This window comes from Vicugna pacos, chromosome 21, assembly GCF_048564905.1.
Source record: "Vicugna pacos chromosome 21, VicPac4, whole genome shotgun sequence".
Taxonomy (NCBI): Eukaryota; Metazoa; Chordata; class Mammalia; order Artiodactyla; family Camelidae; genus Vicugna; species Vicugna pacos.
In genome coordinates, this window is record NC_133007.1 from 5,585,714 (window position 1) to 5,610,699 (window position 24,986).

Below are 24,986 nucleotides of genomic sequence, written 5' to 3' on the forward strand. Positions count from 1 at the left end.
GGAGACACAGAGGCTCTCGTAGGAGTGGAGCCTGTTGTCCTCCGTACCCATGTTCCTGTCACGTCATGGATAAGGCACGTCCCCCAACAGTGGCTCAGCACGACCATATCCACCTCCTCACAGGAAAATGGTACCTTCAGGAATGGGCTAAGCCTGACACGGCAGGTCTTTCCAAATACAGGAGGATGTGACTTCCCCAGTCCTGACCCTGAGGGGCTGGTGAGGGCGCCCCTGTTGCCCAGACCTCTGGTGACCTGGGCTAACCCCTGGGAAGAGCTGACGGAACAAGAAAGGGAGACCATGTATTACACGGTGGCAGTGCCACCATCGTGTGCGGTGGAGCCTGCTTATCAAAGACAGCAAGTCGGGGTGATCTCAGCTTCCTGAGCCCGTGGTGGTACAGACGGCCGTGCAGAGCGCCACTGCCCGCGGAAAGGCTCTGTGTGTATTTTTACTGACTCGTGAGCAGTTGCTAATGAGCCAGTGGTTTGTTAAGGCCAATGGCAGGGGGATGATTTTCACGATCAAGGCTGTCCCATTTGGGGTACCCCAATTTGGAGGAACCCTCCCCCAGCACCAGTCATAAATAAGGTTGCACCTGCTCCGACAGACACAAATGCTACCACACCAGAGGCTGTCTTCAATCTCAAAGCGGCATGCCTGTCTGAATCCAGTTCACCACCTGCTCAGGACTCTCAACCACCAACTCTTCACCAAGTCCATCAGCTCCACCCACCACCAGAAAACCATAACCCCCCCAGTTTCCCCACCCCATCCCCACCATTCTGGCCCTTCCTAGTCACCAATTTATACTCTTTATTCTCTGGCTGAACGGTCCCGTCTCTCTCTAAGTCATGGGGGAGCTGCTGCCACGCTGGCCTGGGCCTGCTGCACGGGTGTTCCATGGACCGCAGCCCTTGCAAAAATTGTTTTAAATTGCAAATTATGCTCCCAAACCAAACACTGGAAACTGCCTTGGCAAGCTCCAGTTCTGCAAGGGGGTCTTTCAACGGCTGGTGAGTGGATTGCACGGGGCTGCTGCCTCCATCTGCAGGCACCACCTGCTTCACCAGTGCATGTGCGGATGCCTTCCCCGGCCAGCAGCTAGCCACGTCTGCCAGGACGCCTCTGCTGAGCGGGTAATCTCTTTTCCAAATACATCCTGCCCCTCTTGGCCCTCCCGACATCACGGACTCAGGTCAGGGATTTACCTCATCTTACTGCCTGTACAACCCAGCACTGGGCTCTCCAACGGGGCATCCCATGGAACTTTCATTTCCCACACTGGCCAGAGACCTCTGGCATTGCTGAATGCCACAGTGGTCTTCTAAAATTCTTGTTCCCTAAGCTACAGGGCCGTAAAAGGGCTCCTTGCTGCTAAAAGCACTTATCAGTTAAGCTCTAGGCCTTGTGGCCACCACGCTCCTTGTCCCAACTGGGTTGGCCAGGCCGTGTTGCTTATGATCATTAATATGGTGGAATCTAATGCCTTCATCTTACAGAACAATATTATTTACATTTTCCCCAGCAATTTTGGGTCTCCTTGCAGATTTAAGATGTTGATCATCTCGCCTTCCAGTATTCACCAGCAACCTGACCGGGGAAGGGCGGTTAGCTGGGGTCCCCTGGCCCATTAGAAGAACACGCACTTACCACGCTGCTGCTGGGTTACACGTTGACGCGTGGCATTTATAACCCTTGGCCCTACCCCACCCTTGAGGAGGGGCCCCCAACAAGTGGCTGACCCACAAGGGCCCTATGATCAGTGTTCACGTGGGGCAGTCAGTGGGCAGGCACGAAACTGCGAAGTGCAGGCGCTTGCCACTGTTGCCTTTACTCTGTGCCTTTGTGCCATCTGGGTCATGGGGCTTCTCCTTAAACCCGGAGAGGCGACACTAGAAATGAGCTGGAACTGCGCAGTGTGCGCCACAACTGCACCTGGGATGGCGGTAGGCAAGTGGTGGAAGTTCAGCCCTAGAGGGGCTGCACCCGAAATGCCCTGAGGCACGGATGCCAGCTGGGTGATTCCGGCCCTCTTTCTTAAATGGGACCAATGGCACAAATGCTTGAAGGCCGCCAGCCCTGCCCAAACAGTCACCTGCATCCTGACCTCTGGGCACTGGCCACAGCACTGCCCTGCTTTTAACCCTAATTGGCTGAGAGGCTTATGCAGTTCAGACCCACCTGTGGCCATACAGAGCCAAACATTAGATTTTCAGGAGCATAAAACTAAATTTTCTTTAAACTAAGTTTACATATGTGCCTCCAACCTTGATTATTTATGGACGGAACCCTCTTATACCTCAAAAAAGAACACCGCTCAGTTCATTTGCAAGATGCATCCTTGAGAACCCCCCAAATCTCCTGAGAATTTGTGATGCTAGCAGACACTCCCAGTGGTGCAAGCAAACCTTGAGCAGGGAGTCCCAAATCTTTGTGACCCTGTTCAGACCCCTTGGCCTCTAAGTTCTCTCCCGGGTGGCTACCTGGGAGAGCCACGCCCTTTGGAATGACCTCCTCCAGCGGTGACAATGTTGGAAGAGGCTGTGCCCCAGCCCTCAGTGTCACAGGATGTGATTTCATCCCGAATGCCACCTCCACAACCACAACCTCCCGCTGCAGCAGAGCTGACCCCCAGGAAGACACGGTGGCTGATGACGGCCAGTGTGCCCCAGGACTTGGCTGCTGAGCTAAATGCTTGTTTACCTCAACTTGCTACTGACAACCCCCTTGAGTGGCATTTTGCAGAGTTAACTGTGTGATTACCCCCAGAGCCCCCTTGCTTACTACAACGCTTGCTGCTCGAGTGTGAGGCGGTGCTCTGGCCGCCAGGCTGCGCTCTGCCTTTGGAGGGCCTTTGCGCTTCGGAAGGCCGCGGTATGCGTCAAGTCTCATGGCCTTACGGGGGCCCCTTTAGACACCTGGTTGCTTGCCCTCATCATACCCGTTAAACTGGCCCCACTGGGGGTTTAACTTCTGTTGGGAGGACCCCCTCCCTGGCTGTGGATGCTGCCCCCACCACACCTCAACTACCCTCCAGGACCACAACCACAGGGTCACCTTCCTTCACCAACGCCACCCTAAAGGGGACCTTCTCCCATCGGCACCACTCAGGGCCCCACAATCCTCCCTTTCAGACCCTCTAATAATCTTAATATTTTACTGTAATGAGCAGACACCAGGTCTCATTTTTGGCCCATGGTAATTGCTGAGCGTGTTACCAGGTTCAACAAAGGCTTCTGCCTGAGTTCGTGGCCTACCTGGCTGGTTGGCTGACCCTGTCCCCGTTTATCCAACAGCAGGCACCCCGCACTACCCTGCAGCTCGCCTGGCTGATCTTTGCGGTGCTCAGTTGCTCTCATGCAGGACTCTTTACAACAGAGCATGTGACGCCTGGCAGGAGCCCCTGTGCGCCCTCCATATCTGCCCAGACACTGACACCAGGTGGATGATTATAACCCACACCTTGTCCCAAGGAGCGCAGTGCCCACGGGTCCCGCTGCCCGGGAGAACCCCAGCTGACTTTGTCTTTCCGGATCAAACGGTCGGTGTGCGCTGTGGGTCTGTGCCCCGAGGCCGTCACGCACTCGTGGTTCTGCACATATGCGTTTCTCCTTCCCGCAACCTCCCACGCGTTCGCCTCCTCGCTGGCCGCCAGGAGTCTGTCCTGTCTGCTCACACCAATGCAGTTCAGTCTTCCCGGGACTGCCCTCACAGGTCACCGGACACACCCATCAAACCTTCTGCCCCCTCCCAACAAAAGCATGTGGTATCCATCCTGATTAAGTTGGGAGTAGGTCTGCTACCACCCCTCAAGAAAGAACTGGGTTAGGCAGCACCACAAGAGGTCCTTAAGGCAAACACAACCTGCCGCCACCCTGTCTGAGCAGGATGGGCTGCTACGCCAACGCCCAGCCTTAACGCAACAACGACACGATTCTTTGGCGCAGATGGTTTTGGATAACCCTTCAACTGTAGGTCACTTCCTGGCCAAGGAAGGAGGTACAGGCACTGCAAAGGACACCACCTGCTGCATGTATGTTAATAGTTCTGCACAGATTCAGACAAACAAAAGATGGCCCAACAGGCACAGATATTCTGTAGCCCATCCAAGTTTTTAATGAAATATCTGCCTTAATCTTATCCAGGGATTTTGATTTATTTTCTTGGATGGACCCCCAAAAATGGGGGGATGGTTATGGACAGGGTCACAAATAATCTGTCTATTGATATCGTTGATTGGCAGTTTTTGTTTTTTGCTCAAATGTTTCAGGTATTGGGTGACCAAAACCCTGCCAGTGGCTTTTAACAGCTCCATCATTCAGACAGTGCCCATGATTTTCCCTAAAGACTAACGCCAGGGCATCACAGGGTCAATCGTGATGAGAAAACAGTCATTCTGAGTTGCTGCCTAGGCACTGCGTGGTATAACAACTCTGCTCACACCCAGAGTCGGGACATTTAAATAAGGACCTGAGCTTAGGTTTCCCACCCCAAGCTCCCACCTTGCTTTTCTCGAGGAACATTTTAAGATGGCCACTCAAAGTTTGAGGCAGCAAAAAATTAGTGACTGCTGCCTCGACCTCCTCCAGGTAATAGGTGGTCACTACCCTGCTCACTGTCTCCTGCCCCCGCGTGACCTGGGATGGAGGACGGCCCTTCCCTGGCTCACTGCGACTTTGTTTGGGGACTTGTAAGTAATAACGTTTACTTCCTTTGTGTGAGTGTATCGAAACTGTGCCTTCAGTCACAATGGCTTTGGGGTTTTCAGTTCCCCAAAGTGGGAGCCTGGATGTCTAGGGAACTGCCTGCTGACCCTGGGCAGGTGGCCTGTGCCTTCTCCTTCAGCAGGTCATAATCGGCATATTCTTAACACACCAGCTCCAAGCTGTCTAATACACTTCCTTCTGTAGGTCACAGTTGACTATTATCAAATTGAGTTTTCTAATAGCCATGGGGGTAAAATCCTAAAATCAAAGAAACGAGGTGGAGGTGCTTAGCTATCAGAAGTAAGGAAGATGCTAGCATTGAAATGAGTAATAAGGTCAGAGTGGCAGCCGGGAGGATCTGATCCTCAGAGAGCTGTAAATGTGGTTGATAGAACATTAACCATGAATAGGTTAAACAGATGGGCAGCCAACAAAATTACTGCTTTAATATTCTAGTAAAAGAATAGAAATTATAATCTGCTGTCAGATCACAATGCAATTAAACTAAAAATCAATAATGGAAAGGTGGTTGGAAAAATCTCAAAACAGACAGAGATTTAACAACATGCTTCTAATAACACATGGGTCAAAGAAGACATCTTATAATATTTAGAACAAAATAAAAATAAAAACACAACTTTGCCAAAATCTGGGGGATGCAGTAAAAGCAGTGCTTCAAGGGAAAAGCAGAGCATTGAATGTGTATATTAGAAAAGGAGAAGGATTGTCTACATCAATCATCTGAGCTTCCACCTTAGGAAACTAAAGAAGAGCAAATAAAATCCAAATTAAGCAGAAGAAAAGAAACAACAGAAATTAGAGCAGAAATGTAAGAAATTGGATTCAGCAAATCAACAGAGAAAAATCAATGGAACCAAAACCTGGCTCTTTGAAAAGATCAATAATACAAATAAGGCTCCAGCTAGACTAGGAAAAACACAGAGGAGACACAGATTACTAGCATCAGAAATGAAAACAAGAATGTCACTACTAATAGCATGGTTAGAAAAAGGGGAATAAAAGAATGCTAATAACTTTATGCCACAAACTTGATAACAATGATGAAATGGACCGATTCCTTGAAAGACAAAATTTGCTAAAAATCACACAAGGAGAAACAGACAATCTGAACATATATATGTATTTGAAGCGTGAAGATCTTTGTATTGTATCTTAAAGCCCAGCAATGAGCAACCAGGATGAAAGCAGCACTAAACAGCCAAGAAAACAGAACGACGTAGCCAGTTGGTATCAGCGAGTCTCTGCCATCCTCCACCCCAGCCCTGGCACAATGAGCTCACGAGTGGAGTAGGGAGGTGGCAGGGATGGAGGCTGGGTATGGACCCGACAGCATGGGACCATGGCTGACCCAGCTACCAATGCTGCCAAACGTTCAACTTGCCAGCAACAGAGACAAATGCTGAACTCTCATATTTTAACATCCCTTGCAGAAAACCAGCTACCCACTTGGTGGCAGACTGATGGCATTGGACCTTCCTACTCTGAAAGGGGCAGTAGTTCATCTGGACTGGAACTGACTCGTATTCCTAACTGTAAGGCCACCATCAGCATCACTGCCTGGGGGCTTACAAGTGTGTGATCCCCTGGATAGGATCCCACATAACATTGCCTTTGATCAAGGGATACATTTGACAGTAAAGGAGGTTGGCTACGGGCATATGGGGATGGGACCCACCATGTCTGTCACCTACGAGGGCTGCTGGCTTGGTAGAGTGACAGGGCCATGGTCTGAAGGTCTAGCTATGAAACCAGCTTGAAGGTGATCCCTTGGGAAAATGGGGCCTCATTCCCCAGGATAAACTGAAGACCATTAAAAGATGCTGTGGCCCCAATAAGTAGAATATTGGGTGTGGGAATCAAGGGATGAAAGCAAACGTGATCCATTTACCACCAGCATCAGTGGCTTTTCTTAGGGAAATTTTTCATCCTTACAACTTCAGGTTCTGTGGGTCTGGCCCAGCACTGTCCAACAGAAATATAAAGTAAGCCACATACATAATTTTTCTAGTTCTAGTAGTCAAATTTAAAAAGCTAAAAGGAAAAGAGAAATTAACTTCAGTAATATATTTTATTTAACCTATGTGTACTGGCTGTGTTTCAACTGCTCAGTGGCCACATGGGGCTAGTGGCTCCTGGGCTGGACAGTGCCAGACTGGAGGGCCTGGTTCCCAGGGTGGGAGTGCTTCTACTAGGGACACAGTAGGAGCTCGGGCACTTCGAGTTCCTTATTTACGCCAAGAGGCTGGCAGGCAAGCAAAGCACTCACTGTTCTGGCAGGTCAGTTGACGACAATCGTCGGGCCATCGATTACCCAGGAGGGGCAGCGGAGAATTCGTCTGTCACTCTTGTATTCCCTTGTCCGGTTTTGAGGATAATTGACAAGCGAGCAGCCACAGCCTGAGAAGTCATCATGACCAGGAGCTCACGTCCCTCACGGATGAAGGTCTAGGCCATCCTGCCAGCTAAACCCGCCAAGACGAGCAGAGCCCTTAGCTGAGCACAAAAGGAATCTATGGCGGGCAGCAGAGGAGGTTGGACAGGAGAACTTGTTGTGATCTCCAGACAAGCTGTAGTAGTGCGTGTCGGCCTTTCCTGCATCAGCTGCCTAGGAAAAGAAACCAACCACACCCCGGGAAGAACTGTTCCAAAGATGGGGCAAGACTTCCTCACAAAGCAAGCGGACAGTCCTGGGTGCTGTGGAGCTTGGCTTGGCTCCTCCCTTTATGAGCAAAGCATTCATTCCCTTAGCTGCCTGGAGTGCTGGCTGCTGACAGCTCACCACTGAGGTCCCTCTGGGAGCAGCCTTGGCCAAAGGGCACTGTGCAACCCAAGGTTGTATCCCCTTGAGGGCATCCACATCCCGTATAAATCAATGTGGAGGTACGAAAGTTTCTGCCTCAATGGGGCGCCACTCTGAAGGGCGATCCTAGCTTCAGCGCTTCCTATAGGCTACGCTGACATCTATCCTAACTGCCGCACGGTTCAGCATCACCTCTGCCCAGTCCTGCTTTCCTCGCTCCCTTATGGGAGTTATTCCTAGGAACACGCCGCAGCAAACCACCTTCCACAAATCTCTGACTCCAGGAACCTTGGCAGAAACACAAACCTGTATTATCTAAAACCCCAGAGTGATAACTAGGTAAGAAGGTAGAAATAAACGGTTTCATTTTCATCCACATTCATTTATAATTGCATCTGGTTTCCACGATACCCTTCCATGGGTTTGCAGGAGAAAATAAAGACACGATGGTTCTCCGCTGACCATCCGTCTTTCAGCTTCTGCCTCTTGAGTTTGGAGATTCTCTCTTACCTGTTATCTCAAACCTACCTGTCTGAGGTGCTTTCTCGCAATATGTCTTGTAGTCATCACTGATCTTCTCTACGGCCACCTTTGGGTACTGATAGCAGAGTTCCTCAAAGGACATTTTCTCCATGTCTATCAAATAGGGGAAAACAGGGAAGCCTTTAGTTACCCATCCTGGTTTCAAAGACTGTCGTACATGTTTTTGGAAGGTATTGCCTTTGAAATGTTATTTAAGTAAGACAATAGTGTTCTAGTGGAATGTTTACACAGGGAATACAAGTTTCCTAGGCTAAATTAGAAGCAAGAAAATACAGCCTCCCTTGCTCTCCAGAGTGGGGCTTTCTGCCCTTCTCGGGGACACCTGACCCATGGAGACTGTCTGCCTGAGGTATGCTAGGGTAACTGAGATATGACTTTGGAAGAGGTACTGACTGTCAACACATATATAAGAAGTGATTCGTCCAAATGAATACTGACCCCTTCAAGCCCCATCTTTTGCAGGGAGGAGCTGCAAATGCATTCCAGACATTCTGCTATTGCTTCAAATAATTTGATGCACTTAGGGATAGCATGTGGCACGTGATTCACTAGGTCCTTTTTCTCTTTCTTGGCTCTGCCTTTGGGAATTGCTTTCAGAATTGACAGCTCATATATATGAATATCATGAATAGTAGTAAATCATTGTCCACTGAGAGTGAATGATTTTTTTTCTAGAGATAGCTAAATACACAGTTTCTAGTCATGCATGGTGACTTGAGAAGGAACACCTTTCTGTATCCCAAGTGACATGGGACAGTAAGATTGAGGCAGCAAGAGAAGCTTTCATGATTATTGGGCAACAGCTGAGCAGCAGCACCGCACCTACCAAGGTGAAAACGCTCATGTGCGTTGTGATTTCTGGGGTAGAGTAAGTCTAACCACACACAGTTCTCCTGGAACTCTCCAGGGCAGTCCGGTACTTTTTGAGGTTATACTGGTGGCGTCTAGAAGGACTATGGGGTGTGGACCCACGGATGTCCGCTGCCCACATGTCAGCCTTGTCACTGTCATCATTGTCACCTCTCACCCAGGGGAACCTGTGAGTGGTGAGAGCCGTGTGGATTGTTGCTGCAACGGTCCAGGTTTCCAGTTCTGGCTCAGTCCCTCCCTTGCTGAGAGACCCTGGGCAAGTCTTTTCACCTCTCTGGGATGCAGTTTCTCCATGTGAAAGATGAGAGTATTCCAGCTCTGGCGCTCAGTGAATTTAGGGTGCAGTCTGAGTGGTGGCATCAGCCTACCCGGGAGGCAGGGCCCTGGCTTGGACAAATGCACAGGTGGCCCTTTATCAGGTTAGACTTGCTTTCCAAAAAGCTCTGGTGGAGGAAGTGCTGGGGTGTGCTGCGGGGAGGGGGGAGGCGTCCCCACGGAGGTGATTCTCACTCTTCCTGACCTCCCCTGGCATTCCGTGGCCACCAAGGGAACGCCCCTTGCCCAGTATGTGTGTAGGGTCAAATTTACCAGCCATCCTTTCTTTCACTTTTCTCTTGATTTCTGGGAAGAGGATTTGGAATGTTTGGGATTTAGAGAGAAGGAAGGTGAAATCCTGAGATAAAACAGAAGGCCTGTTCATACTAGGTTTAAATACATCACGCCCAGGCATGATCTGAGGGGCAGGCAGCCACAGCCTCTTGCTTTGTACACGGAGTGCACGGAAGAGTTGAGTGTTACATCTTTTAGTGTAAATCTAGCAAGTACTGCTTATCGAGGACCTGCTTGCTGTGCAAATGCATCACCTCCAGTCCTTTCAACAGCGCCAACATCCCCATTCTACAGAGGAGGAAATGAGGCCCGGAGAGAGAAAGTAACTTGCCAGGCAAGCTCACAGAGCCAAGGAGTCATGGAAATGAATTCTCAAAGCTCTGGCTTGCTCCTAGTTATCTGTGTTTTTCAAAGTATAGGGCACGACTCCACAGTATGTCAAAAAACAGAGTCATCACCAGCTTTCACAGACTGAAACAGAATAGCACGTAAGTACGATATGTAATACGTATAGAATAGAACAACATACGAGAGTGTATCATCTTACGCAGTAAGGGCAGGTGTGGCTTTGCGAAAAATTTTTCTACATACATGCACACACATATACGCAGGTGTACACTCCCTGGATCCTGAAGCCAAATGCATTGCGGACTGAAGTTTGAGAAGCACTGCAGCCCTCTGACTGCCTCAGCACCGATCACTAAGGCAGCTTGTTCAGCCTGAATAATGACCGCTGCTCTTACTGTTGCCAGATGTCATGCTAACAGCTTTCACAGATGGTCTTGGGACATCGCCACAACAAGCCTGTTGTTATTCCAGTTTTACAGACGAGAAAACGGGGGCTTAAAGAGAGGTTAGATTCAGCGCTCAGGTTCACACAGTCACCAGTAGAGCCAGGATGTAACCCCAGCCTCCTCTCCACTGCCGGGGGGCCGGTGTATTATGTTGGGGGTGGGGTAGCTGTTAAAAATATTTCACAAGAAGGCTTTGATTCTGGGGGAGGTGTGGTGAGGTGGAACATGCTTTTCGGTGCATGAAACGAAGCAGTCAGGGTAACGGGGTGATGCCTCGGTGGGCATGAGTCTGGCCCAGTTTGAGTGCTCTGGCTCCCTTCAATCACTCAGTCTGGATTCACATCCTGGCTCTGCCACTTTCTGTGTGACCTTGGGAACGCAACTTGTCTTCTCTGTGCCTCAGTTACTCCGGACTTACCTCATCAGTTGTTTTGAAGATCAGATGAGGTCATGTGCATTGCACAGCGCTGACACACAGCAAACACTCACTAAATGTTAAATACTGACATTTCCCAGCTGCTGATGTGTAAGGACGAGAAAAGTGATGGTGACCGTCCTTACCTGCCAGAAACACTGGCGACCTCCTTTCTACGCGGAGAGATCCGCCTTGCTTCAGGTCCTCAGTCGCGATCCTCTGCCACTGCATGGATTCCATTTCTTCCATGTTAGTCAAGCCCTGGCTTAACTCTAGAGATTCCTCAAACCTCCTATAAAGAAGGAGATTCTCTTCTTTGCTTATCGATTCTCTTTTATGCCACCTGCTGCTGACGACCTTGGTCTGCGTCTAAGAGAATGGGGTGGGGGCGGACAGCATTTGCCACAGAAACTAGACCAGAAGCCAGATGTTTACAGCCCGCTCCTTCTGGGCCTCCCAGTCATGTAGACTTTGCAGATTATTTTCAATGTGTTGAGAACTATAGCTCCTTTACACACAAACCCACCCCCATCCCTCTTCGAATCAAACTCATTTTCTATAAGGGAGAAATTCTATATGAATGTGATTTCTTCAAAGTCAGTGTATGCACTTGAATGTTTTTCCCGGGGAGGTTTATCTTTAGAACATGAGGGACCATGTCAACCGCTAGGTGTTACTAGGAAAAATCAAAATTTAATTTGCTTTAACAAATAGCATGTCTACAAGAGCAATTATTCTCTTTTTATTCCCTCAACTTCATGATTCCTCCCCAACTCAAAATCCTTCCTACTGTAAAACTGAGAAACCAGTAGTCCTCTTCATCCAGGAATTCGGCATACCAGGGGCTGAGCATCTGAAACCCAAACACAACGGAAGTGCTATGAGATGCCTGCGGGCTCTCTCCTGCTGGCATTTATGTGGGAGGAGACTAGGCTGCCAGTTCTGGATTCTCTAGACAGCAAACACCAGTCATGACCACACAGTGGGTATTCCTTTGCCTCTCTGAATAGACAGCTCATGCAGCCTCTCTCTGAATCTCAGACAATAATGATCAACAGTTACTTAAGAAGAGATACAACAATTTACTGAAGGACAACTATTTGACATCCTCATACGTCTTTGCTCCTTTGCAAAGTACTATCTCATTTAATTCTTAAAACGGTCCTGGAAACCAAATATCTCCTTTAATATGTCTACTCTTAATATCTCCCACTTGAAGACCTTACCCATTTGTGAAGAATATTTCATTACATTAGAACAAACAAACAAACAACAACCAAAAACATCCCCTACAAGTCAGTGCTTAGCTAGATTTATTTATCTGCACTCTCATTCTTATTTATTTATTTGACAAACATTTTCTGGGTGCCTGGCGCTGGGCACATGGCTGGGAATACACAGATCAATGTGCTACAAGGCTGGTTCTCAAGGAGCTAACCTTCTAGCAAAGGTTGAACAGCAGGATGAACAGCAATGGGACTCGTGCTAAGACAGAGGTAAGAATGAAGTTCTTTGGAAGCAGAGAGGAGGAAACCATTATTTATGTTCTGAGTTCAGGAAATTCAGGAAAAGTTCATAAAGACAAGGGGATTTAAACCAGAATTTACACCTTGCAGGATAAGGAGGAGCTCACCATGTGGACATGGAGTAAAGGGCCTTCCAGGTGGTGGAAAGAACTCAAGCAAAGACACAGAGATGGGAAAGAACATGGAAGAGAATGATGAGTACTCCAGCATGGCTGAGCTGTCACATCACCGCAAAGAGCTCAGGGATGGGGCAGTGGCAACGGATGAGACAGGGAAGGTTGGTTGGGACTGCACATAAGGGACTTGAGTGCTTTGGTAAGTAGCCTGGGCATTATTTTGCAGGCAATAAGTTGCCAATAATAATTTTTTAAGGAATGTAAGATTGTCTCCACAAACTGCCCAAGTAACTTTGCCAAGAACAGAGGTTAAGAGTATGAATTTTAGTAACTTTATCAGCTCTCCTAGGCTCCTCGGGGAACCAAAGTCAAGTATCTTCCTGAAAGAATGAAACTCAGTGATTGAATAATAGCAATATATAATGTAATATAATGTTACTGACTAACGGATAAGCTCTAAATATATATATTTAATATGAAAAATAAAGATGTATAAAATGAGTACTCTATTCATGTCTATTTTGTTTTAAAAGAATGATGTCAGCATCATGGTATAATGAGACACTCCCTTTGTCTTTCTCCTTCAATTTACGAATAATAAAACACCCATAATTCAACAAATGTTCCTCTGTCCAACACACCAAGATGTAAAAGGTTTCCACACATCTATACAAAGATGGGTGGACAGGTAGAGGCACCCACAAGTCCAGCTCCTATCCCCATCCTCTCCCCGCCCTCCCAGCAGCTAAGCCCATGATCCAGGTTTCCCAGACATGATGGAGGTGGCCACATCCCAGTGGCCCATGCAGTTATGCCAGCAACAGCAATGGCATTGGCAGCAGCAAGGCACCAGTGACCAGCAAGGCACAAGGAGTGACAGCAGGGGCACCAGGGACAACTCTGGCAGAGCTGGTGGAGGATGGAAAGTGCCAGTTCTTGAATATAGTCAGAGGGAGCTCAGGTAGAGGAACCAAAAACTTGTGCAACAGCACCAAAAGAAAAGACCCTAATTATTAACTTCATGAATTGTTAGAATCAAGTTTAAAAGCTTTACCTAAAGAATAAAGATGTTGCTACTTTAAATGCACCGGCAGAGGGAAAAACTCATCAAGCACTATGAAAAACACGTAACACGGTGTCACAAAAAGAAAATGACAGTTCTTCAGAAACCAAACTTAAAATCATAAAATATTGCAATCTAACTGATAGAGAATTCAAAACAGCTGTCATGAAGAAACTCAATGAGCTTCAAGAAAACTCAGAAAAGTACACAACACAGGCAGTAAGACTCCATAGAAGGCGGACTTGAAGAAGGAAAGAAAGGAGGCTAGGGACCACTTCTCTACCTCCATCCTAACTTGGGGTTTTGGCTGCTTCTGGAGAATTTATACAGCTTGCTCCTAAGAGCTGAACCAACTCTTGAAGAGTTCAGTATGTAAAGGGTTGTGTGGGTAGTTGTATGATTAAGTTAGCCAGTGGGGATGACCAGATGGGATCTTTGGTCAGTCTTGACCTAACCTTCCATATACTAATGACCTACCTGACAGATCTCCTTCTGAGCTCTGGGAATCCAGGGGTTTGCATCCCCAGAAGGCAGCAGCTCCTTCAGGCCTTTGATGGTTTGGGACTTCAGTGGTAAGCATGGACCAATCTGCTTATTCAGGTAGAGCTCACAGATTCGGTTGCCCAGCATGTGCCGAAAGATGGCTTTCCCAGTCTTCCTGTTACTCATCAGGACACTGAGGAAATGGTGCAGATCCTGCCAGAGGTCCAGGAGTTGGATCTCCTCTTTCAAATTTTGCTTCTTCAGGTGGTCCCGGAAGGGACCCCCTGCACAGGCATCAGCACACAAGGCCCAGTGGGTGTACCCCAAGGAGTGGTTTTGCTTGATGGCTTTCCTCATTGTCGTGTGGTGGGAGTGACTGATGATGGGGGTGACAGTCCTCAGGTGGGTCGAGAATGCTGTCTCAAAGAGGCCCTCCATGTGGAGATGGCTCTTGGCTTTCTTCTTCATGTTCGACTTCCTGGTACAGAGAATGTCTTTTTCCAGAAAACTGCTTCTTCTCTCCTTTGAAGAGGCCTCTTTCAGGGGGGGCAGTTGTATAACAACCTTCTCCTGAGGACACAGCTCCTGGGGGAGGCAAAGGTTGCTCTCTGGCTTGAGATCCATTTCCAGAGACCAAGATCGAGGGTCTATCAACTGCCACATCTTCCTCTTGGTCTTCCTGCTCGAGTACCACCTCTGGGGGTGGTGGCACTTCCTGATGCTCATGTTCAGAGGGAGCCCTCCTACATGGGTGTAGCAAATACTGTACAGGCGAGTCTCATATTCTTGCATCAGCACCTGGCATGACTCCTCCTTGGCCATGGCCATCTTGGCGTGGGTATAAAAGTTGGGGAGCCAGTAGCTCTGAAGTTTGAACAGAGCCACTTTCTGCATATGGCTCAGGATCTCTCTTCTGGTGGTTGACTGGTTGGGATGCCAGATGGAAAGGTTCAGGAGGGACTCTGGAAAGAATAAAGAGAGATAAAGGATGACAATGATGTGGTGATGGTGCGGTTTTTGAATTTTTCCAGATGTCTTTGGGCACAGCACTTCATTCATTCCTCATGCAATCCTGGGGTGTAGACAGGTCAATTACACAGTGTGCATGTTTCCAGTGTTTGCTCAGTGCACAGTGACCCCTTTCTCTGATTACCTTCCTTCTTCCTCGTAGAAATAAGCCATTTTATGGGATTCCTCTGGTCATTTTTCAGATTACTGAATGTTATAGTAAAGAAAAGCAAAAGGTACAAGAAAATATTTTTAAGAACAAAAAACATGTACCTCTGAATGAGATTTCTCAACATTAGATCTGACTGAAGGAAGGAGTTTGGACTGGACAATCTGAAAAAGTTCTGACTAGCCTTGATTTTAATGTCATTAATTCTCAATTACCTATATGATTAGAGACAAGCATGACTAATCCCAAATAGCAGATCTTCTGGAACACATTTCTATTTGGGTTAGGAACGCCTCTTCCAGTAACAAAGAAAAAATTTGAATAAATCTAATGTTCTAGAAAAGCGAGTGGAAAACTCTTCTCTGTAAAGAGCCAGATAGTAAATATTTTAGGCTTTGTGAGCCATATATAGTCTCTGTTGCACAGTCTTATTCTTTAAGCCTTTAAAGATGCAAAAATATTCTTAACCCATAGGCCACATGCACTGCATTTGGCCTCTGGACTGTAGTTTGTTCTAAAGAACCTCAATTGAAAAAATAACAACCAAAAACAAAATAAAACAAAGCAAAAAAAATCAAGGCATGCAGGCTTAGTTGCTGCAGGAGCTGTTCAATTACCCTGTCCCACCTCCTCTTCACTGTTTCCAGCCCATCTTCAGGGATAAGTAATGTCTCGGGAAGAGGCACATACCAGCAAGGACAGCTGGTCTCTCTCAACCCTGCCCTGTTAAGGGTTGGGGTTCTCACTGGCATTCCTGATACACAGAAGATGGAGAGGGTAGCAGCCTGCAAAGCAAGAGACTGAAGACAGTCAGACACCAGATTGATTTCTCCCTGGCGTCTCCCAGGGATTTCACTTCAGATACACTTCATGATTCTTACTTATGTTCGTGTTGCAGAGAGTCGCCACCCTGGAGCTCTCCTGCAGGTGGGTGGCCTTCAGCACGAAGAGGAGGGACAGGTAGGAGTCCCTCACTTCCAGGTCCATCTCATCTATGCTCAGGATCTTCTCAACAAGAACCCAGAAATCTACCAGCTCTTCACCTGTAGAGGAGACAGGGTAGGCACCGAGCTTCACCCCAGTCTTGCCCTTTCAGTGGTTGAATCTGAGCGTAGCAACTGAAACCCCACCTCCCCACCAGCCTGCTCTACTGCCTCCAACATCACTTTTCATCACTCCTTTGGCTTAAAGCATCATCTCCAGAAATGTCCTAATTTGGGAGCAGATGGGAGGCATGGTAAAAAGGGACTTCATGGATAGGAATGTTTCATGATCGCTTTTGGTTATTAGAAAAACTGTCACTTGAGGAGAACCGCACGACTCTAAGGAAGAATCATGAGACATTTGAGTTTTGGTCAAAAAAAAAAAAAAAAAGATCAGAGGAAAAGGAATGTTTCCTAGGTCATGGACCGAGAGCAGCCTGCAGAAGGACACTGGAGCCAAAAGATGCGAAAGACTGTGTTCTCTGTTTTACAACTTGGCCAGGGAGACAAAGCGTGAGATAGTCTGTCTAGTTCATCTCCACCGGATCACTGGAGATCCAGGATTTTACCCTTAAACTGGGGCTTGCTTCTGCTTGAAGTTTAATAATGCTGAACTGGAGTGTCAGCCAGTGCTCACAGCCAGCCTCCGACTCAACAGCTCCTGGACCCAGTAGAACAGAAAGCAGGACATCCCAACACTTTTGCTACAGGGACTGGTTTATTTGCTTGTTCCTTATCTGTCTCCCCATGTCATGGCAGCTTTGGGAAGCAGGGACTCATGACTCTTGTTCACCTTTGTATCCCCACCCAGCAGCACAGTGGCTGCCACAGAGTGGTGCTCAATAAACACTGTTAAATGAATGAATGAATGAATGAATGAATGAAAGGGACTCTGATTGCTTTTCTTGAACTTACATAATGGATCTCCATTTTCAAACACTTTAACCCAAACTGCATTACAAAGCATTTTTTATATTCACCATAAACATACACAACTGTCAGTTGTGTTCAGGGGTAACCTGGAAGCTGTTAAGAACTTGCAAAGGCCCCAGAAACAACTCCAAGAACCCACCTGCACTGCCCTTGAGGTAGGTGCAGAAGCGCCACATCCCTCTGACCCCGCCAATGCATCTCTGGAGCAGCCACTGGTCTGCCTTCCTCCATCTCATCATCGTGGCTGCCAGGAAAAGTCCACGGTGAGAGACTAGAATGAGCTCTTTCCCCAGCCCCTCTCTCAGCCTTGCACATGCTCAGACCCCCATTCGCTCAGTGTGAGTGAGGGGGAATGGTGGCCAGTTAGATGAGTCAGGCCCTGATTATGTGGTGCCTTTGAAGCTAGGCACCAGACCCTCTAGTGACATGCACAGGTGACATGCGAGGGACCCACAAGCATGCATACAATCCATAGATCAAAATCACCCTCCAAATAAAGCCCCTTGCCTTCTATGGTCCCCACCTGACAGTGATTTCCCCAAAACACATATTACAGGAGGGTCATGAGTAGAGTGGACATTTGTTGCAACATTTTACTCAATGGGATCTCCTGAATCTTAACTTCCCCTGGTTTCCTGCGGCTGCTTGAGGGAGGAGTCAAGTCACCAATCAACCTTAGATGGAAATTTTATTCATTCATTCTTTCAACAAATATGTATCACATGCCCACTAGGTGCCAAGCACCCTTCTAGGTGTCTGGGAAACATCAGCAAACAGAAGAAAAGCTCCTGCCCTCGAGGAGCTTATAGTCTAGCAAAGGAGACAGGCCATAAGCAGTGAGTATAATAACCACATTTTCTAGTAAGGTTGAAGGTTCTAAGCCCTACAGGGAACAGCGAAAAAGTAAAGAAGGAACAGGGAGTGTGGAGGCGGGGGTTGGATGCGTGGACATCGGGCCGTCAGGGCAGCCTTCACTGGGGAGGTGAGAACTGCACGGAGGTTGAGGGGGCGGTGTGAAGATGTGCAGGAAGAGCATTCCAGGCAGAGTGAACAGCCAGCGCAGAGGCTGGAAATGGGAATGTGAGAGACGGGAGCCATTGGTAGTGGTGGGTGGTGGCGGGGAGGGGACAGGGAGCAGCGGAGTGACATGATCTAAGTGCAGTTTGAAAAGGCTCACCCTGGCTGCTAGAAGCAGGAGAACAAGGGCAGGAGAGGGGAGACTGACTGAGAGATGATTTCAACGGCCAAGTGAGAAATGAAGATGGCGTAAGCCAGGTGACAGCTTGACGGTGGCGAGCTGCTTTGATTCTGAACGTATTTTAGGTGGACCATGTTCTGTGGCCGTGATTAACCCTCTCGTTTCCAGCTGCAGTGAGACAAATAGCCCAGCCCACGTGACTCCTGCCTGTTGCTCTAGGTACCAATCTTTTCACTCTAAGATTTCATCTACTGCCACAGCACAGGCTGAGGTCCCGCACACCTAGGGCTACAAAGGCAGCCAGTATTTGTGCTTTGCTGTAGGACTGACAGTCACAGGATGGCTATGCCAACCTGGCTTCCCATGTTTCTCCACACACACCCCCGCGTGCTTACCTCCTTCTGGGGACTTAATGAAACTGATGAACTTCTGACAGAGAATGTAATGGAAACACAAGTTGGTTTTACAGAAGAAAGGTAACCGGTATTTTTCCAACCAGGTCAATAATCCTTTGTACTTTGCGATCTAGAGTCCAAACAAAACAGGAACAGAAACGAAAAATGGAACTGAATTGCTAAGAAATGCAGCTTAGCAAGGGGCAAAAAACCAACCTCACGCTTGCAGTATTTGGCCCAGAGGAGAATTATATTGATTAAAAATAGTATCAAAGGGAAGTGGAGACTGGGGTTGAGGCTCCCAAAGGAGTGAATGGATTGGTAGGAAAGAAAAAAAGCTTGCCTTTTCCATCAAAAAGTCTTTCTTATTCCTGGGTGAAGCTTTTTTTTTTTTTTTTAAAGATCTAAGAAACAAAAAAATCTAAGTTTTGCTTGATAAAAGAGAAGCAGAAGAGATTTCAGTCTGTGGTGTCAGGTCATAACTTGACTCATTTGCTTCTTTGTAAGCACACTGATTACTTCGCACAAGCTCTCAGCCCATATCAACTGCACAACATGTACAAAAACACACACAGACTCACATACAACATCATTAGAGCACAGGATGGATCCCTGAGGGATTGAACCACCAGAGAAGGGAGAAGAAAATAAAACTTCTGAAGTTTCAGGATTCTCCTAGAGAAACCAAAGGGAAGAATCTCAGTGGAGGCTTTTTCTCAACCCTCCAGATGCCAGAGGAAAACAAAACCTTGTCGTGAGCACTGCTTAGAGTAATCCTTCTGATCTCACACGCCACGGGTCGGGCAGCTGGAAAAGGAGAACAGGAAGGGGGAAAGGAGAGGAGGAAGACAATGCACAAGGACAAGGGGAAAAGATATAAAGAGAAAGAAAGCCTGGGGGACATGCCTCACGGCCAAGCTGTCATTAGGAACCACAAGGTGGCGTCTTGACTTGTGCTACACCTGATAACGCCAGTCATTGCCATGTGGCCCGTGGCCCACGCTTCCTATCCCACACCCGTGGCAGGCATTACCAATCGATTCCCAGACCCCTTCTGGCTTAGGTGTGGCCTCAGGGTTCTCCTCAACACAGTGCTCCAAGCACCTACCACCCAGTCATCACAGTGGACAAGAGAGATGAATTGCTTTTGCTAACCATGAAAGAGCCCGCCAGCAATCGCCTGCCCAAGTGGTAAAAACGCAGAAAGGAGAAATGCCTACCTGGCTGGATGCTGTTTGTTCTACTCACCTGCTTTATTGTTTCTTTTATGGTTTCCCTCGGGAGCTCCTCTCCTCCACCCTCTCCCAATCCACACTTCAAATCCAGCTCCCTCTTCTCCCATCCCAAACCCTCTGCCACCCAAGAATCATACTCACCAAGTCATGAGGTATTTCTGGCCACAAGGTCCACTGTGAATTTTCAACAGTGTAAAATGGTGTCTGACCAAAGACCTGCAAAAGAAAGCTAAGAAACAGCCAAAGGGGTAGAGCTTCTCTTCCTGAACGTGTCACGGTCCAACTGCAGCCACAGGGGAAGAGGGGTTCCACGGCTTTCCTATTTCAAGGGACATCAATTGTTAAATTTATTCCACTGAATCAACTTGCTCTGCACAAAATAACCAAGAAAGACTAAATTGCAAGATTTGTTTATCTTTTGGCTCCATCCTGCCCAGACCTGGGAGTTATCTTGCCTGTGCACAAAGGCCAAAGCCCATGACATTAAAAGGTATTGACTTTGTGTATTGCATTATTCATTTCTCCAGGACTTAGAAAGTTAGAGCAAAGCCTTTTTATAAAGAGAAATAGCTTTGGATTTATCTAAATCCTTGAACTGAAGAAAGTAGAGAGAACTGAGGATGTGAGGATTAAGGATACAAATTACTTCGGGTGGGGGGCTCTGAGTGTTCAAAATGGACAGATAATTCTAGGCTACTGTCCTCTTTTGTCATGGAGAAGGGACTGTGCCCTGGGCAACCGGCTTTGAGACTAATGGGAAAGGGTTTCGATGTTCATAGGTATCTAAGCTTAGAGTCTCATCATAGGCACCAAAATGTCATAAAATGTCCCCGAAGTATTTGTGATAAACTAGACGGGGTGAAGCCCCAACTCCTGGCTAAACGCTCAGCACATCATGTAGGTCGGACCATCTCGAAAGACTCGCAGCCCCAAAATTTTGTCCATTTGTGGTCCCTCCTTCTCTTGCTTTTGCCCTTGGCTGTAGCAAGGGAAGGTGACGGCTCTGCCCGCACGTTACAGATGTTAGTCTAGAAAGGAGACCGGGTCCTGAGTGACCCCTCCCTGCTCTGGACTCGGTGCTGGACACGCCCTGCCCGGCATGTGAAGTTACCTCTGCGGGATGTGCGGTGGGAGCGTGAAGGCATGCGATTAGGTGGGACTAGTGCGTGGAAGCAGGTTCCCCACGCGGCGTGACATTTGTACCACAGAGGGCGTGAGACGGACGTGGAGAACACGCCAGGCCGGGAGCCGCGGGGCCTGGCCGGCCGCAGAGCTGCCCCGGCTTGGCCGTGGGATCTCAGGAGATCCACCTGTCAGAAGGGAGTGATGGCGACCTCGCAGGGTGACTGTGGAAATGAAACGGTAGAAATCTGTAAACTGACAGCAGGATTCAACATGAAGTACCACTGTCTGCCTAAAGAGACCACAGGACTTGCTTACGTTCTCGGCATTCTTCTCCCTCCGCGTCTGTAACGTTACCGAGGGCTGCATAGTTAAAACTGTTGAGCTACAAAACTGATGAGCTACAATGCCTTACGGCTACTTCGGACACCTTTCATTAAGACAGTGGCAGATGCAATCCTGAGTGAGGGTCCCCCCGAACACGCGCTCTCAGAGGCCACCTCCTCCCTCCCTGTCTCACCCCATCGCTGGCACCACCCATCAAGGCACCCAAGCCTGACACCCTGATTCCTCTCCTCTTGTTTACCACCTCGCCTCGACATTCAAAGTGACAAGGTCCTCCATTTCACTTTGTGAAAAATCTCTCCTATCCATCCCATCCTCTGCATCATTTTTGCCTTTAGACCCGCATCACCTCCCACCTCGACTACTGAGACAACCTTCTGACCGGATTCCCTGCCTCCAATGTGGTCCCGACAGCCCAGCCCATGGCCAGACTTCCGCTGAAATAATTTCCTTAAATGAAAGTCGGATCACGTTACTCCTTTACTTAGGACCCTTCAATGGCTCTCTCTCACCTTCAGGGTGATGCCCCTGAGCACGGCCCACCTGCTGTCAGGGATGGAGAAGCTGTGTGGCCTTGTCTCCCGCTGTGTCTGCCTCTCACGACTTTTTCTTCAGTCTTATTGAGCTGCTTAAAGTTTCCCCCAAAGTGCCAGGGGACTGTATTCCCTGCTGCCTTTACTCACTCTGTTCTCTCTCTAAGGCCTCTGCTCCTCTCGATACTCAGCTCCCCAGCCTTTCCCTCCTGCCTCTCTCTCCACCCTTCCTGCCCATCCTCGTGCCCAGACAACTGTCAAACACTGGCTCTTCTTTCAAGGCTTGGTTTGTGTCACCTCTTCACTGAATCCTTTCTGACCTTCCTGGCAGAAATGGCCTCTCCCTCCGATGCACTTGTACCCCACTCCCGCCTAGAGACGTCAGTCATGTCACCCACAGCCCTTTTTGCACTCACCTTAGGGACTGGTGTCTCACATTAGACTGGGAATTCCTTGAAGACACACGTGGTGTCATTTATGTCTCTGTCCCCAGTGCTAAGCCCAGCGGCTTGCACAAGCTGACCACCCGACAGGTGTTCGTGAGATAATAAGAGTATTTTTCCCCAACTGTATGAAATTTCATCTTTCAGCAGGTAGCATTCCATGGAAACAGGAATTTATAAGGCACCAGCATTCAGATGCAACCAAAGATTTAAGCCAGAAATGATGCAGGATTAGTGTCGGTTTGGGTTCAAGAATACCTTGATGTTTGAGGTTTGTTTTAATTGCATAGGTTGAGAAAATATACGGATTTGGTTCCAGTTAACAACTCAGCAGTTGCTATGTGCCAAACACCTGGTGATGGGACTAGAGCAGAACGAATAACTCACAGTCCTGGTCCTGCAGGAATTCGCAGCCTCACGGTCCAGGCAGGGGGAGAGACTCACATACAACACAAGAGAGCCACAAAGCGCAAGGGGGCCAGTGGCAGGGAGAAATTAGTTCTGACTGGGAGGACCTAGGAAGTCCTTAAGGAGGGCAGGGCTTAAGCAGAGATCTGAAAAGTGGTTAAGACTTTGGTAGGGGAAACTATGGAAAACTAAGAACATAGCCGAGGACGGGGCACAGGTGGGAGAACGCCAGGTGTCCTCTGGGAGGCTGGAGCCGCCGCCCCTGGAGCCCTGGGCACCAGCGAAGGGCCTGACGGGGAACAACTGTGGACAGGCAAAGGCGGTCAGGGGGGCTGGGGCTTGGGGTTTGACTGTATCGATCATGGGAACTCCTGGAGATTTGAGAGGACATTCTAATTCATATTTATTTGCTCAAATTGAAATTGTTTTGATTTGGTAAGAAGTGTAATTAAAAAAAAAAAAACAGGCACTCAGCTCGGTAAGGCTCACTATTCAGCTGTCGAGGAAACATTTGGATTTAATTCTGAGAATGCTTACCGGGAGAGAAAGAAACGTGTTGAAAAAATCAGCAAAGATTTCATCCTCTAGCAGAATAATAAGATTTGTAGAACCAATGATCTCTACATAGGGAGAGAAAAATGAACTCTTATGAAGCAAGATTGCTTTTAGGGTGAGAAAATGAAGTAACTAAATGAATGATCTCACATGGGCAAACCTCAGCATGATGGTGGCCCTTAGGGTCATCTAACTCAATCTCTCCCCCTCTCCAGGCCCCTCTTCAACATCACTCACACACTCCCAGCTGTGGGAGCTCGCCACCTCCCAGAGCCGCCCATTCCATCAATGAAGAGATGAAATGAAGGTCTTTCCTACTGTGACCTGCCTTCCTCTATCTTCTCTCCATTCGCTGAAATTCTGCCCTCTGAAGCTTGACAGAAGTCACCTACATCCTCTTTTAAGGGACAGTGCTCCCACACGTGTAAAGACAGCACAGCCTTCTGCTCACCTCCCCCCACGCTGGCGGGCCACTGAGCAGTTCTTCAGCGATTCCTCCTTGCATGGCCCCCTTTCCATCTGGTTCCTGTCTCGGTGGCAGGAGTGGCACCCACGACTCAAGCATCCCACGTGCTTCCCAGGGAAGAGCATAAGGCAACGAACTGCATCCCACGTTCTACGTGACATCAGTGTGACCGGAAGTGGGCTTGGCTCTGGGCACGCGCACATTACACTATTAACGCCACCATCCTTTATTTAAACAGTCACTTTTCAGCAACCAAAGCAGGAATTTACATTTATTCCAGTTAAATTTCAACCTGTTGGTTTGGACCCAACATTGAAGCCCCCAAGGAGCTTTTTTGAATATGTTGGTGGGGCAACACATTTATTTCTCTCAAGCTTGATCATTGTGCTGCCCGAGTTAATGCAAGGAGATAAATGGACTCTCAAAGCCAAGCACAGAGACCACAGGTGGGCCAGGTGACTTGTCTAAGTCACTGTCCATGCTCTTCAGGGTACAGTGGTTAACTTGCGAAGAAGTTAATTGCTCTATCAGTGGCCCAGCATTTTTCCATCATACCTAAAGTTTATAATGAAAGACTTATAAAATGAGAGAGACAAATATTATACACGGGTCGTATTTCTCAGTCTAGTTAAACATCTGGTGAGAACAGTACGTGCCCCTCCACCAGAGGAAAGTCACAAAAACGTAAGAAAACTGAGCAATCCCCTCCTTGCTTCCCCTAATGACACTTCGGTGGTTATTGTCTTCTTATAATAGAAACAATAGAAGTGGAAACCCAGGCCATCAAACACTATTGTAACAGAGCTGATACCAGTTCTTGCCCTCCGTTTTATAGATGTCTTTTTTTTTTTTTGCTATCTAGTGTTGTAATTTTTATATGTTTTTTCTGTCTCCCTCCTCAGCCCTCTGCTCATCTTTTTATGAGAATTCCCTGATTTATTGAATCTCTTCCACATGGATAATTTCAAAATCTATGTTTTCAGTCCAGACTTCTTTCTTTGGCTCCAGTTTTAAATATCCAGTGAGCTATGGGACATCTCTACATGGACACCCACCAGGCACTTTCAACGTTTTCAAAGCTGATCTGCTCATTTTTCTTCCCAACCTGCTCCTTTTCCTATATTCCTTGTCTGAGTTACTGAAACCACCATGCAACTGTCTAAACCAGAAACCTGAAATTCACCTTTGAGTCCTCTTACTCTCTGTTTCCCTCTCTTTCTCAATACTCCTTTGTGCGATGGAGG

At 47.9% G+C, this 24,986-nt stretch overlaps 1 protein-coding gene across 11 annotated transcripts in view; it reads right to left on the bottom strand.

Annotated features, from left to right (window-relative positions):
• Positions 1-24,986, bottom strand: part of RGSL1 (regulator of G protein signaling like 1) — a 56,009-nt gene that overhangs the window by 29,599 nt on the left and 1,424 nt on the right. For 10 of the 11 annotated variants that reach the window (XR_012062673.1, XR_012062671.1, XR_012062672.1 and 7 more), the window contains exons 2-10: positions 23,259-23,341; positions 20,012-20,086; positions 18,636-18,765; positions 17,182-17,286; positions 16,008-16,169; positions 13,944-14,911; positions 11,552-11,614; positions 10,908-11,130; positions 8,059-8,166 (exon numbers count right to left, since the gene is read on the bottom strand). Coding sequence is in view for 7 of the 11 variants with exons in the window: in XM_072945987.1 (XP_072802088.1) it covers positions 8,059-8,166; positions 10,908-11,130; positions 11,552-11,614; positions 13,944-14,911; positions 16,008-16,169; positions 17,182-17,286; positions 18,636-18,765; positions 20,012-20,086; positions 23,259-23,341 (1,917 nt within the window). In the remaining 4 variants the exon portion in view is untranslated. Of the gene's footprint in view, positions 1-8,058; positions 8,167-10,907; positions 11,131-11,551; positions 11,615-13,943; positions 14,912-16,007; positions 16,170-17,181; positions 17,287-18,635; positions 18,766-20,011; positions 20,100-23,258; positions 23,342-24,986 lie in introns of all 11 variants that reach the window. The other variant, XM_072945988.1, reaches the window with a different exon arrangement.